This window comes from Oncorhynchus keta, chromosome 21 (assembly GCF_023373465.1).
Source record: "Oncorhynchus keta strain PuntledgeMale-10-30-2019 chromosome 21, Oket_V2, whole genome shotgun sequence".
NCBI classification, from domain to species: Eukaryota; Metazoa; Chordata; class Actinopteri; order Salmoniformes; family Salmonidae; genus Oncorhynchus; species Oncorhynchus keta.
In genome coordinates, this window is record NC_068441.1 from 52794644 (window position 1) to 52811901 (window position 17258).

General features: G+C 44.5%; 2 protein-coding genes across 2 annotated transcripts in view; both read right to left on the reverse strand.

The window, feature by feature from the left end:
* The window catches only part of LOC118399730 (E3 ubiquitin-protein ligase RNF123), a 235150-nt gene extending 232487 nt beyond the window's left edge, over window positions 1-2663 (reverse strand). The window contains exons 1-5 of the mRNA XM_052474154.1: window positions 2551-2663; window positions 1859-1949; window positions 1226-1287; window positions 844-915; window positions 129-249 (exon numbers count right to left, since the gene is read on the reverse strand). Coding sequence (XP_052330114.1) covers window positions 129-249; window positions 844-915; window positions 1226-1252 — 220 coding nt within the window. The 5' untranslated portion in view covers window positions 1253-1287; window positions 1859-1949; window positions 2551-2663. The remainder of the gene's footprint in view (window positions 1-128; window positions 250-843; window positions 916-1225; window positions 1288-1858; window positions 1950-2550) is intronic.
* Window positions 2664-3036: 373 nt separating this feature from the next.
* The window catches only part of LOC127910535 (E3 ubiquitin-protein ligase RNF123-like), a 37466-nt gene continuing 23244 nt past the window's right edge, over window positions 3037-17258 (reverse strand). The window contains exons 6-14 of the mRNA XM_052474579.1: window positions 15995-16049; window positions 15773-15858; window positions 14329-14415; window positions 14154-14221; window positions 13725-13965; window positions 13251-13355; window positions 7710-7835; window positions 7323-7415; window positions 3037-3129 (exon numbers count right to left, since the gene is read on the reverse strand). Of these exons, the coding sequence (XP_052330539.1) occupies window positions 3037-3129; window positions 7323-7415; window positions 7710-7835; window positions 13251-13355; window positions 13725-13965; window positions 14154-14221; window positions 14329-14415; window positions 15773-15858; window positions 15995-16049 (954 nt within the window). The remainder of the gene's footprint in view (window positions 3130-7322; window positions 7416-7709; window positions 7836-13250; window positions 13356-13724; window positions 13966-14153; window positions 14222-14328; window positions 14416-15772; window positions 15859-15994; window positions 16050-17258) is intronic.

A 17258-nucleotide genomic window follows, 5' to 3' on the forward strand; every position in this document is an offset into this window, starting at 1 on the left:
TGCCGCCGCCTGCCTCCGCCTGCCTGCCCCGCCTGCCTCCCTCCTGCCTCCCTCCCCCTCCTGCCTCCCTCCCTCCCGCCTCCCTCCCGCCTCCCTCCCGCCTCCCTCCCGCCTCCCTCCCCCCTCACCGTCGCTGCTGACGCAGCCAGGGTTCCTCATCTTCCCTTCGTCCCAGTAGCTCCTTACGGCCGTGATGAGCCGATGCAGGAAACACACCATGTATTCTGGAGGACATAGCGCTGTGGGGTGCTGAAACACACACATAGGAAACATGTATTCTGGAGGACACAGCGCTGTGGGGTGCTGAAACACACACATAGGAAACATGTATTCTGGAGGACACAGCGCTGTGGGGTGCTGAAACACACACATAGGAAACATGTATTCTGGAGGACACAGCGCTGTGGGGTGCTGAAACACACACATAGGAAACATGTATTCTGGAGGACACAGCGCTGTGGGGTGCTGAAACACACACACACATAGGAAACACACCATGTATTCTGGAGGACACAGCGCTGTGGGGTGCTGAAACACACACACACCATCCGTGTAACACACACACACACAGGAAACACATGTATTCTGGAGGACACAGCGCTGTGGGGTGCTGAAACACACACACACCATCCGTGTAACACACACACACAGGAAACACATGTATTCTGGAGGACACAGCGCTGTGGGGTGCTGTAAACACACACACACACACACACACACACACACACACAGGAAACACACCATGTATTCTGGAGGACACAGCGCTGTGGGGTGCTGAAACACACACACACACACACACACACACACACACACACACACACACACAGGAAACGCATCTCTTACCCCTCTGTTGCTGGCGTTCTCCTGTAGAAACTTCCTGAACTTATTCAGGAATATGTACCGCGATGCTTCACCCTGCGAGAGACAGAAGCAGCGATGGTCAGTGAGAGTTGGAGACGTTTTATAACAGAAGTAGAAGAACTGCATTACAAAATCTGAGGACACCAGAAAACAACAGCAGTCACGTTGAGTTTCGATTCCCCCAGATATCCTGAACATGAGTTAACATGTGTTCCTTTCCTCGTGAAGCAAACGGCCTCCAACGAATAAGTGTGTCAACGTTGACATTTTCTGTATGTACATTTCAGGGGTTTAAAAACCATTTGGTTAAAAAAAAAAAAAAATAAAATTTTTTTTTTAACGTGGAAACCAAAAAGGGACGTACCGTTCCTTTATCCTTGTTGTTAAGCATCAACTTCAGGATCTGAACCTGCAACTCCTCCACCACTGTCAGGACAGAAGAGACCGCACAGCTGAGCCAGAGCATCATAACAATAAACATTTTTTGACATCAGCAGTTGTCACAAAGAGCTTTCACAGAACCAGGCCGAGACCACAGAGAGCTTTCACAGAACCAGGCCGAGACCACAAAGAGCTTTCACAGAACCAGGCCTAGACCACAGAGAGCTTTCACAGAACCAGGCCTAGACCACAGAGAGCTTTCACAGAACCAGGCCTAGACCACAGAGAGCTTTCACAGAACCAGGCCTAGACCACAGAGAGCTTTCACGGAACCAGGCCTAGACCACAGAGAGCTTTCACAGAACCAGGCCTAGACCACAGAGAGCTTTCACAGAACCAGGCCTAGACCACAGAGAGCTTTCACAGAACCAGGCCTAGACCACAGAGAGCTTTCACAGAACCAGGCCTAGACCACAGAGAGCTTTCACAGAACCAGGCCTAGACCACAGAGAGCTTTCACAGAACCAGGCCTAGACCACAGAGAGAAACCCAAACCCCTTCTGGCTGTAGACAGGCAGACAAATGTGATGGGGAATTTGTAGTGGACATGACTAACCCTCGATCCTCTTCTTAAGCCTCTGACAGCCTCTCTCGTAGGCCCGGCGCCTCAGCCTCTCCTCTGCACTCTCATCTTTAGACTCCTTTCCCTAGTCACACGAGAGGGGACAGATTGTACTGTATTATCTTGTTGTTATCACTTAGTTACATTCTTAGAAATAAGCAGTGCTACCTAGAAAAATAAAGAATTCTTTAGTTGTCCCCGTGGGGAAAAACCCCTCTGGAAAATAAAGATTTTTTTAGTTCCAAGTGGAACCCTTTCACTAACAGAGGGTTTCCCTAAACTCGGTCCTCAGGACCACAAGGGGGTTCACGTTTTTGGTTTGTACCCCTAGCACTACACAGCTGATTCAATTACCAACTAATCATCAATCTTTGATCATTTGAATCAGCTGTGTAGTGCTAGGGGCACAAACCAAAAACGTGCACACCTTGGGTAGCGAGGAACGAGTTTGGGAAACACTGCATTGAGACAAGGTTCCAAAGGGCTCTCTACCTGGAAGCAAAAGGGTTCTCCTATGGGGACAAGCAAACAACCCATCCTATGGGGACAAACAAACACTTTTCTTTGTAGCTAGAAATGTTATGCGCTTCTGAAACAAACAAAAAAAAATGGTAGCCAAATCATGACATCCTTTTCAGAGCTGTGATAGGCTGCACCTCTCAGAGGAAAGCCGTGATAGGCTGTACCTCTTTGTCGAAGCGTGTGGGCCACCAGGTGGTGGGGATGAGTTCCTCTAGTCCCGCCTCCTTCACCCTCAGAGGAGTCTTAATGTAGAAGAACACCACTGAGCGCAAAACATCAAACGTGTTGAGAGTTAAAGATAATACAGATTATATACATGCAAACACGCGCCCGACAACACGCTAACACGCGCCCGACAAACACGCTAACACACGCCCGACAACATCCTACACATACCAAGCAACACAGCGTGCAAGATTAAACAGTTGAAGACTACACAGACAATCAAAATATACTGTAAACACATTTCACACGGGTTTTAGGGGTCCAAGGACAGAGCCATAGGGGACGTGTCGTATGGCAGACTCTTATCCTGACCAACTAAAGAGCATTTAAAATTGATGAGATAACTAACTACACTGTCTCAAACTCATGCGTCGCAAGTACATGACCACTTAGTGTGATAATTATGAAGAGTAATAAGCACTTCATTAACCAATGAAAGGATATAGAACATTGCTGAGCAGATACTTCCTGGACTTCTCATGGCGCAGAATAGCTGTCGTCAAACGAAGGTAGTGAATCTGGAGAAAGTCATAGAAGACAAATTACAAGTCATATGCAGTCACAATTACCATTACAATACATTGAATATACACACCCCAAACCCACCCCCACAGGACCCACCCACTCCCCAAGATCCACCCACTCCCACCCCCCAGGACCCACCCACCCCCAGTGGGGGCCGTCCTGAGTGCTTTATGGACTTTTTTAAATATTTCGATGGATGCGGATTGTGATGTACCGGGGGGAAAGCATGAATGTTAGGAGTACCGGTAAATGTATTTAGAACCCACTCCCACCCCCCAGGACCCACCCAGCCCCAGGATCCACCCACTCCCACCCCAGTAAATAACAGCAGAGCTGCTGGACATTTTTAACCACCTCTCTCAGATTGTAACCTCAACAAGCTCTCCTCTGCTAAATGTGACAAGGACGAAATTAAACAGATCCTACTCCTAACACACACACACACACACACACTCTGTTCTGAACCATGACAAGGACAAACTGAAAGACACCCAACTCCTTCAAACACAGCTGCTCCTTTGACACATCTAAGGTTAAACATCAACGTCGTAAATTATTTTCTTTTTTAATTTACGAGGTACTTTTTGAATGAACCAACTATGGATATCACACCAAGGTGATATCTGATTGACTGTTCATCATCTCCTCCTCTGTGTCCTTCATGTGTTTCAAATGACACCCTATTCCCTACCGAGTGCACTACTTTGACTAGAGCAACATAGGGCACAGGTCCAAAGTTGTGAAAATTGAGGCCCTGGACAGAAGAGGCAGGCAGGCTCAATGCTGTAGGATTGATTTGAGAAAGCTGACTGGAATATGTTCAAAAAGATTCATCCACCCAGGACTCATCCATCCACATTGAGGAATATATGTTGCCAGTCACAGGCTTCAATAGGAAATGTGTTGATGATGTGCCCACAATAATAATCATCATCATGAACCGGACATACCCCAACCAAAAACCCTGGGTGAGCGGAGATATCCGTACCATGCTGAGAGGCAGCACTGCAGCAGTCAATGTAGTCAGGGTTTGTTCTGCTGACTCGGTGGAGCGACACGTTCAAGGCAAACAGGTACGACCCACCCACTCCCACTCCCCCAGGACCCACCCACCCCCACAAATCCATTAGGGACGCATAGAGCCACTACAGACTCACACTTGAATTGATGTTCGACAACTCCGGACTACAGACTATCCATGACTCATCTCATCTTTATTCAAGACTCATCTCTTCAGTAGGTCCTATGATTGACTGCAGTCTGGCCCAGGAGTGTGAAGGTGAACGGAAAGGCTCTGGAGCAACGAACTGCCTTTGCTGTCTCTGCCTCGCCGGTTCCCCTCTCTCCACTGGAATTCTCTGTCTCTGACCCTATTACAGGGGCTGAGTCACTGGATTACTGGTGCTCTTCCATGCCGTCCCTAGGAGGGGTGCGTCACTTGAGTGGGTGGAGTCACTGATGTGGTCTTCCTGTCTGGGTTGGCGCCCCCCTTGGGTTGTGCCATGGCGGAGATCTTTGTGGGCTATACTCAGCCTTGTCTCAGGATTGTAAGTTGGTGGTTGAAGATATCCCTCTAGTGGTGTGGGGGCAGTGCTTTGGCAAAGTGGGTGGGGTTATATCCTGCCTGTTTGGCCCTGTCCGGGGGTATCATCAGATGGGGCCACAGTGTCTCCTGACCCTTCCCGTCTCAGCCTCCAGTATTTATGCTGCAGTAGTTTATGTGTCGGGGGGATAGGATCTGTCTGTTTTATCTGGAGTATTTCTCCTGTGTCCAGTGGGAGTTTAAGTATGCTCTCTCTAATTATCTCTCAGAGGACCTGAGCCCTAGGACCATGCCTCAGGACTACCTGGCCTGATGACTTCTTGCTGTCCCCAGTCCACCTGGTTGTGCTGCTGCTCCAGTTTCAACTGTTCTGACTGTGGCTATGGAACCCTGACCTGTTCACCGACAGGCTGCCTGTCCCAGACCTGCTGTTTTCAACTCTCTAGAGACAGCAGGAGCGGTAGAGATACTCTGAATGATCGGCTATGAAAAGCCAAATTACATTTACTCCTGAGGTGCTGACCTGTTACACCCTCGACAACTGATTATTATTATTTGAACCTGCTGGTCATCTATGAATGTTTGAAGATCTTGGTCATGTTCTGTTATAATCTCCTGTTGGTCATCTATGAACGTTTGAACATCTTGGTCATGTTCTGTTATAATCTCCTGTTGGTCATCTATGAACGTTTGAACATCTTGGCCATGTTCTGTTATAATCTCCTGTTGGTCATCTATGAATGTTTGAACATCTTGGCCATGTTCTGTTATAATCTCCACCCGGCACAGCCAGAAGAGGACTGGCCACCCTTCATAGCCTGGTTCCTCTCTAGGTTTCTTCCTAGGTTTTGACCTTTCTAGGGAGTTTTTCCTAGCCACCGTGCTTCTACACCTGCATTGCTTGCTGTTTGGGCTTTTAGGCTGGGTTTCTGTACAGCACTTTGAGATATCAGCTGATGTACGAAGGGCTTTATAAATAAATTTGATGTCTCAATTGTCTCAAGGCTTAACAGTCATTTAACCCGTCTCCTCCCCTTCCTCTACACTGATTGAAATGGATTTAACAAGTGACATCAATAAGGGATCATAGCTTTTCACCTGGATTTACCTGGTCAGAATGCGTCATGGACCGAGCAGGTGTGCTTAAATGTTTTGCACACTCAGGGTACACCATGCGTATCCTGTACATTGCACTACTAAAACTAGGAACTAGTGTGACAGTGGACCCACACCTGAAAACTCTCCCTCTGCTGCTGTTAATAATAATAATAATATATGCCATTTAGCTGACGCTTTTATCCAAAGCGACTTACAGTCATGTGTGCATACATTCTACGTATGGGTGGTCCCGGGAATCGAACCCACTACCCTGGCGTTACAAGCGCCATGCTCTACCAACTGAGCCACAGAAGGACCACTGTTATACATAGCTTACAATTTGGCTCATTTAACCCACCCTCCTCTCCTTTGTAACCATGTCCCCAGGTCATTGCTGTAAATGACAATGTCTTCTCAGTGAACTTACCTGGTAAAATAAAGGCTACATTTAAAAAAACATTTTAAAACATTGGACCCACAACAGAGAATTCTCCCTCTGCAGCTGTTACACGGTGACATTGTGAAAACACAAACATGACAGGATGGGACTCACCTATGTGTGAGAGTGCAGCAAAGGACTCGTCTCAGTCTCTGAGACAGGAAATAACTACAGGGTTACGCTTCAAAAAAAAAGACAAACCCTTCTCCACTTAGCCTTTATGGGGGAATCCCTGCGGCCATCTTTGCCGTTGGCCCAAACAATTAGCTAAGCGAGAGGAAGTTGGCAACGTTAGCCCATCAGCCCTCATTTGTGATCGAGTTTGCGAGTGTACAATTATGTTCACTCCGAGGCCTGAAACGCCCCATAATTCAATTCGCGATGATCGTACATCTGCTAAGAAGAATCAGCCAAAACTTAAAACCTCAACGTCAATATGGAGAAGTCAACATACAGGTGTAAGTAAAAACTAAATGTAAATCAGTTACAGACGGTGCTACTCATGCATGATGGCACAAACACGTTTCGTAAAAAGTAATGATGTTTTTTGTTTGGTTAGCTAGCGCTTAAAAAAATAAAAACTTTCCCTGTCATCACACTAATACGCTGTCATTTTGGATTTACCTGATATCGTCGGATGGCTAGTATTCGATGTCCGCGGATGCTTCGTCTTCTAGCCAAGATATGAAATGCAATCATAATTGATAGCAGAGCATATAAACCACACACACATTCGCTACAACCGGTGGTTCCATGACGACTGAAAACCGCTACCGGTGGTACCATGACGACTGAAAACCACAACCGGTGGTTCCATGACGACTAAAAACCACAACCGGTTTTACCATGACGACTGAAAACCACAACCGGTGGGACAAAGGAGTGACATTTCCTTTGCTCATTTCCCTGCAAGTGGTCAACTCAATACACCTCACGATGTGTAAATCAGAAGTGTCCACTTCATTTGAGAGCTGAGGGGAGAGGGTGTGTCTTATGTGTTTGGAATGCAGCCCAGGTATGGTATGGAGGGGGTGGGGGCCGGAGTCTATGACAGGAAGTAAATCCACAGGTATGCTAGAGTATGGTCCGTGGGTGTGGCATCCTACCTGGAAGCCCAAGTCTGGGATGATGGGGGAGAATCTATAGGCCCTCAGCAGTGACATCATCAGCTGCTTCAGACACTCGTTTACCTCGTAGTCCTGTACGGGCAGAGTCATTGCATTCAGAAAAATATTACATTTTGCACATTAGGTCCCAATCCTACCTCGAGAGCCGCACGCATGCCCGAGTTATTTGCACAAATCTACCATTGTCATCAACACATGATTTACACAAACATTTGAGTTAAACGATAAAGATTTTCAAACTAGGATTGGCCAAATGCAGGTGCAGGAGATATGTTCAGCAAAGACTAGCTAGCGTTGGCTACATGCTAGGCCAGAGGCTCACCTCACCTTAGGGTTATAGGTAAAGGGTAGAGGGTAGGTACTGACCTCCATGAGAAGCCAGAAGAGGTCCAGAAGCTGCTGGATGAGAGGGTGTTCGTCCACTGAGCCACCGCCCTCCAGAATACCCAGCAGGAAGTTCATCAGCACATCTTCTACTAGATACACCTTACACTGTGGAGACAGACCCTCAACATGTGACACTGTGGAGACAGACCCTCAACATGTGACACTGTGGAGACAGACCCTCAACATGTGACACTGTGGAGACAGACCCTCAACATGTGACACTGTGGAGACAGACCCTCAACATGTGACACTGTGGAGACAGACCCTCAACATGTGACACTGTGGAGACAGACCCTCAACATGTGACACTGTGGAGACAGACCCTCAACATGTGGAGACAGACCCTCAACATGTGACACTGTGGAGACAGACCCTCAACATGTGACACTGTGGAGACAGACCCTCAACATGTGACACTGTGGAGACAGACCCTCAACATGTGACACTGTGGAGACAGACCCTCAACATGTGACACTGTAGAGACAGACCCTCAACATGTGACACACACGAGACTAGAGACAATAATACACACAAGACTAGAGACAATAATACACACGAGACTAGAGACAATAATACACACGAGACTAGAGACAATAATACACACGAGACTAGAGACAATAATACACACGAGACTAGAGACAATAATACACACGAGACTAGAGACAATAATACACACGAGACTAGAGACAATAATACACACGAGACTAGAGACAATAATACACACGAGACTAGAGACAATAATACACACGAGACTAGAGACAATAATACACAGGAGATAAATGACATGAACATCATTTGATTCTGATTGGGATACCTTCAACTGACCACAATGTGAACCACATTGCAGAATCAATGTCCAAATCATATTGTCCCAAAAAAAGGACAAAATGTCCACCAGTCTCAGCTGCAGTCATTTAACGGTGGGAACACCCCCAAAAATACAGAGAAAGAAAAAAAACTAATCTGTGGAGGCGCACTTAGAAGATGCTATATAAACAGTCCACATTTACTGTTTCCTCTGCAAACATAACAAGTAATGAATAGGAAACAAACTGACAAGCCAATAGTAGAACAGTTGATTAACCTAGTCGGCTTGTTGTTGTGCATTCTAAGCCAGAGAAATATCCCTCTCGGGCGCGTTTAAGTTACGAGTGCCATAGGGAAGGAAACATGCATTCAGACAACGCACAACAACTCATAGTACGATCGTAGGGAAAATAGCAGTTTTACTGGCATTGTTTTTTTTTTTTTTTTAAAGGCGATCCCAGATTTCCATTCTTACTTTATCAATTTCTCAACTCCTTAAAACCCAGAGTTTTTAGCAGCGGTATGGTTGAGTACATGACTACCACAATTCGCATGAGTGCATAATATAGTTTAGCAAGTGTAGTGGCAGCCAGGGAAACGATTGAGGGAAAATGGAGACATGAAGTGTTTATTTTTGTCTGTGAGAAGTACAGGCAGGGGGACGTGTTACCCCACCGGGTGATGGGTTACCCCAAGTTACCCTAAAACAAGGTAGGCCTACATTATATTCACTGTGTTTATGCATGTTTTCGGGGACATAAAATAAATATAATGCTAACTAGTTACAAATATCACATTTGGGATCTAGTTAATGATTAACCCAATAGGGTAAATGCAGATAGATGGGCAACCCCATGCTTCAGCCTATTTATAGCCACTACACTGTATCAGTTGGGCTTCAGGTGATAATGCTTATTGCTTATCATATTTTTTTATTTCACCTTTATTTAACCAGGTAGGCTAGTTGAGAACACCTTTATTTAACCAGGTAGGCCAGTTGAGAACACCTTTATTTAACCAGGTAGGCCAGTTGAGAACACCTTTATTTAACCAGGTAGGCCAGTTGAGAACACCTTTATTTAACCAGGTAGGCTAGTTGAGAACAAGTTCTCATTTACAACTGCGACCTGGACAAGATCAAGCAAAGCAGTGCAACAAAAACAGAGTCACACAGGAATAAAAAACATAGTCAATAATACAATAGAAAAAGTCTATATACAGTGTGTGCAAATGAGGTAGGATAAGGGAGGTAAGGCAATAAATAGGCCATAGTGGCCAAGTAATTACAATTTAGCAATTAAACACTGGAATGGTAGATGTGCAGAAGATGGATGTGCAAGTAGACATACTGGGGGTGCAAAGGTGCAAAATAAATGGGGATGAGGTAGTTGGATGGGCCATTTACAGATGGGCTATGTACAGGAACAGTGATCTGTGAGCTGCTCTGACAGCTGGTGCTTAAAGTTATTGAGGGAGATAGGAGTCTCCCAACTTCAGTGAATTTTGCAGTTCGATCCAGTCATTGGCAGCAGAGAACTGGAAGGAAAGGCAGCCAAAAGAAGAGTTGGCTTTGGGGATGACCAGTGAGATACACCTGCTGGAGTGCGTGCTACGGATGGGTGCTGCTATGGTGACCAGTGTGCTGAGATAAGGCGGAGCTTTACCTAGAAAATACTTGTAGATGACCTGGAGCCAGTGGGTTTTGTGACGAATATGAAGCGAGGGCCAGCCAACGAGAGCATACAGGTCGCAGTGGTGGGTAGTATATGGGGCTTTGGTGACAAAACGAATGGCACTGTGATAGACTGCATCCAGTTTGCAGAGTAGAGTGTTGGAGGCTATTTTGTAAATCGCCGAAGTCAAGGATCGGTAGGATAGTCAGTTTTACGAGGGTATGTTAAGGCAGCATGAGTGAAGGATGCTTTATTGCAAAATAGGAAGCCGATTATAGATTCTTTAAATCAGCATATTTCTCCAAAGCTCAGTTGTCCTGAGTCTGCACAACACTGCCAGGACCTAGGATCAAGGGAGACACTCAAGTATTTGAAAACTATATCTCTTGACACATTGATGAAAATAATCAGAATCTCTAAACCGTCAAGCTGCATACTGGACCCTATTCCAACTAAACTACTGAAAGAACTGCTTCCTGTGCTTGGCCCTCCTATGTTGAGTATAATAAACGGCTCTATCTACCGGATGTGTACCAAACTCACTAAAAGTGACAGTAATAAAGCCTCTTGAAAAAGCCAAACCTTGACCCAGAAAATATTTTAAACTTTCGGTCTATATCGAATCTCCCATTCCTCTCAACATTTTTGGAAAAAAAAATGACTGCCTTCCTGAAGACAAACCATGTAAACGAAACACTTCAGTCTGGTTGTAGACCCCATCTTAGCACTGAGGCTGCACTCGTGAAGGTGGTATACAACCTTTTAATGGCATCAGACCAAGGCTCTGCATCGGTCCTTCGTGCTCTAAAACCTTAGTGCTGCTTTTGATGCCATCTATCACCACATTTTTGGGGGGAGAGACTGGAAACCCAAAAGTCTACACGGACAAGTTCTGGCATGGTTTAGATCTTATGTCGGAAAGATAACAGTTTGTCTCTGTGGATGTTTCGTCTTCTGTAAATTCCGGTGTTCCTCAAGGCTTCGTTTTAGGACCACTATTGTTTTCACAATATATTTGACCTCTTGGTGATGTCATTCGGGAAACATAATGTTAACTTTCACTGCTATGCGGCCGACAAACAGCTGTACATTTCAATGAAACATGGTGAAGCCCCAAAATTACCCTTCCTAGAAGCCTGTGTTTCAGACATAAGGAAGTGGATGGCGGCAAATGTTTTACTTTTAAACTTTGTCAAAACAGAGATGCTCATCTCAAATAAAACAAAGACCCCGGCGTTACTCTGGACACTGATCTCTCTTTTGACAAATATATCAAGACTGTTCCAAGGACAGCTTTTTTCCATCTACGTAACACTGCAAAAACCTGAAACGTTCTGTCCAAAAATGAAGCTGAATAATGAATCCATGCTTTTGTTACTTCTAGGTTAGACTACTGCAATGCTCTACTTTCCGGCTACCAGGATAAAGCACTAAATACACTTCAGTTAGTGCTAAACACGGCTACTAGAATCTTGACTAGAACCAAAAAAATGTGATCATATTACTCCAGTGCTTGCCTCTCTACACTGGCTTCCTGTTAAGGCAAGGGCTGATTTCAAGGTGTTACTGCTAACCTACAAAGCATTACATGGGCTTGCTCCTACCTATCTCTCTGATTTGGTTCTGCCGTACATACCTACACGTACGCTACGGTCACAAGACGCAGGCCTCCTTATTGTCCCTAGAATTTCTAAGCAAACACCTGGAGGCAGGGCTTTCTCCTATAGAAATACATTTTTATGGAATGTTCTGCCTATCCATGTGAGAGACGCAGGCTCAGTCTCAAAATGTAAGTCTTTATTGAAGAATCATCTCTTCAGTAGGTCCTATGATTGAGTGTTGTCTGGCCCGGGAATATGAAGGTGAACGGAAAGGCACTGGAGCAACGAACTGCCTTTGCTGTCTCTGCCTGGTCAGTTCCCCTCTTTCCACTGGGATTCTCTGCTTCTTACCCTTATTACAGGGCCTGAGTCACTAGCTTACTGGTGCTCTTCCATGCCATCCCTAGGAGAGGTGCGTCACTTGAGTGGGTTGAGTCACTGACGTGATCTTCCTGTCCGGTTTGGCGCCCCCCCTTGAGTTCGTGACGTGGGGGAGATCTTCGTGGGTTATACTCGGCCTTGTCTCAGGATAGTAAGTTGGTGGTTGAATAGTGGTGTGGAGGTTGTGCTTTGGCAAAGTTTGTTTGACCCTGTCCGGGGTATCGTCGGACAGGGGCCACAGTGTCTCCCGATCCCTCCCGTCTCGGCCTCCAGTATTTATGCTGCAATAGTTTGTGTTGGGGGGCTAGGGTCAGTCTGTTATATCTGGAGTATTTCTCCTGTCTTATCTGGTGTCCTGTGTGAATTTAAGTCTCCCCCTCCCCCCTGGCCTGATGACTCCTTGCTATCCCCAGTCCACCTGGTCGTGGTGCTGCTCCAGTTTCAACTCTTCTGCCTGCAGCTATGGAACCCTGACCCATTCACCGGAGGTGCTAGATTGTCCCAGACCTGAAGTTTTCAACTCTCTAGAGACAGCAGGAGCGGTAGAGATACTCTGAATGATCGGCTATGAAAAGCTAACTGACATTTACTCCTGAGGTGCTGACTTGCTGCATCCTCGACAGCCACTGTGATTATTATTATTTGACCCTGCTGGTCATCTATGAATGTTTGAAGATCTTGGTCATGTTCTGTTATAATCTCCTGTTGGGCATCTATGAACGTTTGAACATCTTGGTCATGTTCTGTTATAATCTCCTGTTGGTCATCTATGAACGTTTGAACATCTTGGCCATGTTCTGTTATAATCTCCACCCGGCACAGCCAGAAGAGGACTGGCCACCCCTCATAGGCTGGTTCCTCTCTAGGTTTCTTCCTAGGTTCTGGCTTTTCTAGGGAGTTTTTCCAAGCCACCGTGCTGCTTCTACAACTGCATTGCTTCTGTTTGGGGTTTTTAGGCTGGGTTTCTGTACAGCACTTTGATATATCAGCTGATCTAAGAAGGGCTTTATAAATCAATTAGATTGAAAAGTAGACAAGTTCAAGGACTCTTCACTCACCATAAGTGGGGCAAAGTAGTTAAAGATGTGTGCCAGAGTCACTAGGGTGGTGGGTTCTCCATGTAGGCTCCAGCAGGCACTGTCTTTCTCCAGCACCTTCTCCTCCTGTTGGGAACAGACAAAAGGGGAGAGAACGGTCAACATATGATGGCCAAACAATTCTGGAAACTTCCACAAATGTAAATGGTTTATTGGATTCCCCGGAGTAAGGTAAATAAGTAGGTAATCCTCTAACCAGGGATTTCTGAAACATATTTAGACACAAATGTATCGGAAGATACATGAATAAATTACCATTTTAAAACAGTATTCACTTACATAGTACTCATACTATCGCGTTTGGTAAATACCCTGCACGATGAAGCAGAAGTGAGCCCGTGAGGTTACACCATCCCTCAGCTGTTGAACAATAAAATAGCGAAGAGACAGCTTTGTTGATGTTTGAATTCCAAGATAAACCCCCTTCAATGTTACCTGTGTGTCTAAGGTGGTAGACAGGACTGTCTTGATATAACCTAGCAGTTTGTGAGCCCTGAGCAGGTCTGCAGTTGGAGGGTTCTGGAGGGGCAGGTAGCCCTCTACAGGGTATCTGAGGGGGCGACTGCCGAAGTTGAACGCCACCGACTCCTTAAAGGACAGGCTGATAGCAGGGAAATAGGCCACACCCGGACCCATCTTAATGTTGCTGAACGCTGTGCCCAGTGACTGGCCATTCCTGAGAGAGGGAAGAGAAGAGAAGAGAATAACAGCTACTTTAATATCCATTATACAAAAGAAATTAACATGACAATATATCAAAACATGAGAATAACGGTAAACGAGCAGGTAAAAAATTCAAACAAACGGGCGGGAAACAAAATAAAAACATCACAATAATGTGATTAGAAAACAGTGATAACTTACAGACAGAATGTGATGGTTCCCTCGTCAAGGTCTATCAAACAGCTCACTATGTCTCCGGCGGCCCATGACTACAAAACAAGAAACAAGTCAGGACATTACATTCGCTACATTAGCTAGCACACGACCCCATAATAATAAAAACGTTGAGCTTGATGAACCACTGTGATCTTCTCACCTTGCCATAGTTAGTGGTCGTTACGTTCCACTTCCTGACTCGGTTTCCATCGTAAGCGTACGAGTCTGGAGTGTCACCCACACCTTCCTGATAAAAGAGAGAAAACACACATTAAAGTACCACTGTACACCAGCGGAGGCTGCTGAGGGGAGGACGGCTCATAAGAATGGCTGGAACCAATCAGTGGAGGCTGCTGAGGGGAGGACGGCTCATAAGAATGGCTGGAACCAATCAGTGGAGGCTGCTGAGGGGAGGACGGCTCATAAGAATGGCTGGAACCAATCAGTGGAGGCTGCTGAGGGGAGGACGGCTCATAAGAATGGCTGGAACCAATCAGTGGAGGCTACTGAGGAGAGGACAGCTCATAATAATGTCTGGAACCAATCAGTGGAGGCTGCTGAGGGGAGGACGGCTCATAAGAATGGCTGGAACCAATCAGTGGAGGCTACTGAGGAGAGGACAGCTCATAATAATGGCTGGAACCAATCAGTGGAGGCTGCTGAGGGGAGGACGGCTCATAAGAATGGCTGGAACCAATCAGTGGAGGCTACTGAGGAGAGGACAGCTCATAAGAATGGCTGGAACCAATCAGTGGAGGCTACTGAGGAGAGGACAGCTCATAAGAATGGCTGGAACCAATCAGTGGAGGCTGCTGAGGGGAGGACGGCTCATAAGAATGGCTGGAACCAATCAGTGGAGGCTGCTGAGGGGAGGACGGCTCATAAGAATGGCTGGAACCAATCAGTGGAGGTTGCTGAGGGGAGGACGGCTCATAAGAATGGCTGGAACCAATCAGTGGAGGCTGCTGAGGGGAGGACGGCTCATAAGAATGGCTGGAACCAATCAGTGGAGGCTGCTGAGGGGAGGACGGCTCATAAGAATGGCTGGAACAGAGTGAATGGAATGGCATCAAACTCATGGAACAACGCGTTTGATTCCATTCCCTCCTCCCCAACTAAGGTACCACCAGCCTCCTGTGCTATACACACCCTCCTGATGAAAGACAAAACATATGATGAACACAACACATCAAAAGTGTTGGTCCCATGTTTCACGACCTGAAACAGAGCCCAGAAATGTTCAATACGCATAAAAAGCTTATTTTGCTCAGTTTGTGCAAACATTTGTTTTACATCCCTGTTAGTGAGCATTTCTCCTTTGCCCATATAAATTCATCCACCTGACAGTTGTGACATATCAAGAAACTGAAGCATGATCATTACACAGGTGCGCCTTGTGCTGGGGACAATAAAAGGCCACGATAAAATGTGCCGTTTTGTCAGACAACGCCACCGATGTCGCAATTAGAAGCGTGCAATTGGCATGCTGACTGCAGGAATGTCCACCAAACCTGTTGCCAGAGAATTGATTTGTCACAGGTTGTTACAGTGCACCACCCTATCAGTGCCTCAGCATACGTTTCTGGTTATAAGAACGATCTTACCTCCTGGTTGAACCTGCAGTTCAGAGTGCACCATCCTATCTGCATCAGGCCCTGTGACGAGATCAGCACCTCGTACGCCCATTTCCCTGGAATCCATGGTAACAGTAGTCAGCGTTACACATGCTTCTGTACCAACATGACATTTGTATGATTTTTTTTATATTAAGATCTGTACATTCAGTGAAAATGAGTGTAGAATTGTCTTGATTCTGAAGCATTTACCTCTGTATACACAGGTAGTAGCTCTAATGGAACTGAAATTGCTATGACCTATGACCTGGAAAGAAGAAAAAAACAATGACCAATCTGTGACAACATATGGAGGGGGAAAAAAACAGAAACAGATTTTAGATCAATTCGAGTTGATTCTTAGAATGCATTCTAAAATTCTAGCAAACGTATTCTAAAATTCTAGCAAACGTATTCTAAAATTCTAGCAAACGTATTCTAAAATTCTAGTAAACGTATTCTAAAATGTATTCTAAAATTCTAGTAAACGTATTCTAAAATTCTAGTAAACGTATTCTAAAATTCTAGTAAACGCATTCTAAAATTCTAGTAAACGCATTCTAAAATTCTAGTAAACGCATTCTAAAATTCTAGTAAACGCATTCTAAAATTGTAGTAAACGTATTCTAAAATTGTAGTAAACGTATTCTAAAATTCTAGTAAACGTATTCTAAAATTCTAGTAAACGCCTTCTAAAATTCTAGTAAACGTATTCTAAAATTCTAGTAAACGTATTCTAAAATGTATTCTAAAATTCTAGTAAACGTATTCTAAAATTCTAGTAAACGTATTCTAAAATGTATTCTAAAATTCTAGTAAACGTATTCTAAAATTCTGGTAAACGTATTCTAAAATTCTGGTAAACGTATTCTAAAAATCTGGTAAACGTATTCTAAAATGTATTCTAAAATTCTAGTAAACGTATTCTAAAATTCTAGTAAACGTATTCTAAAATTCTAGTAAACGTATTCTAAAAATTCTAGTAAACGTATTCTAAAATTCTAGTAAACATATTCTAAAATTCTAGTAAACGCATTCTAAAATTCTAGTAAACGCATTCTAAAATTCTAGTAAACGTATTCTAAAATTCGAGTAAACGTATTCTAAAATTCGAGTAAACGTATTCTAAAATTCTAGTAAACGCATTCTAAAATTCTAGTAAACGCATTCTAAAATTCTAGTAAACGTATTCTAAAATTCTAGTAAACGTATTCTAAAATGTATTCTAAAATTCTAGTAAACGTATTCTAAAATTCTAGTAAACGTATTCTAAAATGTATTCTAAAATTCTAGTAAACGTATTCTAAAATTCTAGTAAACGTATTCTAAAATTCTAGTAAACGTATTCTAAAATGTATTCTAAAATTCTAGTAAACGTATTCTAAAATTCTGGTAAACGTATTCTAAAATTCTGGTAAACGTATTCTAAAATTCTGGTAAACGTATTCTAAAATTCTGGTAAACGTATTCTAAAATT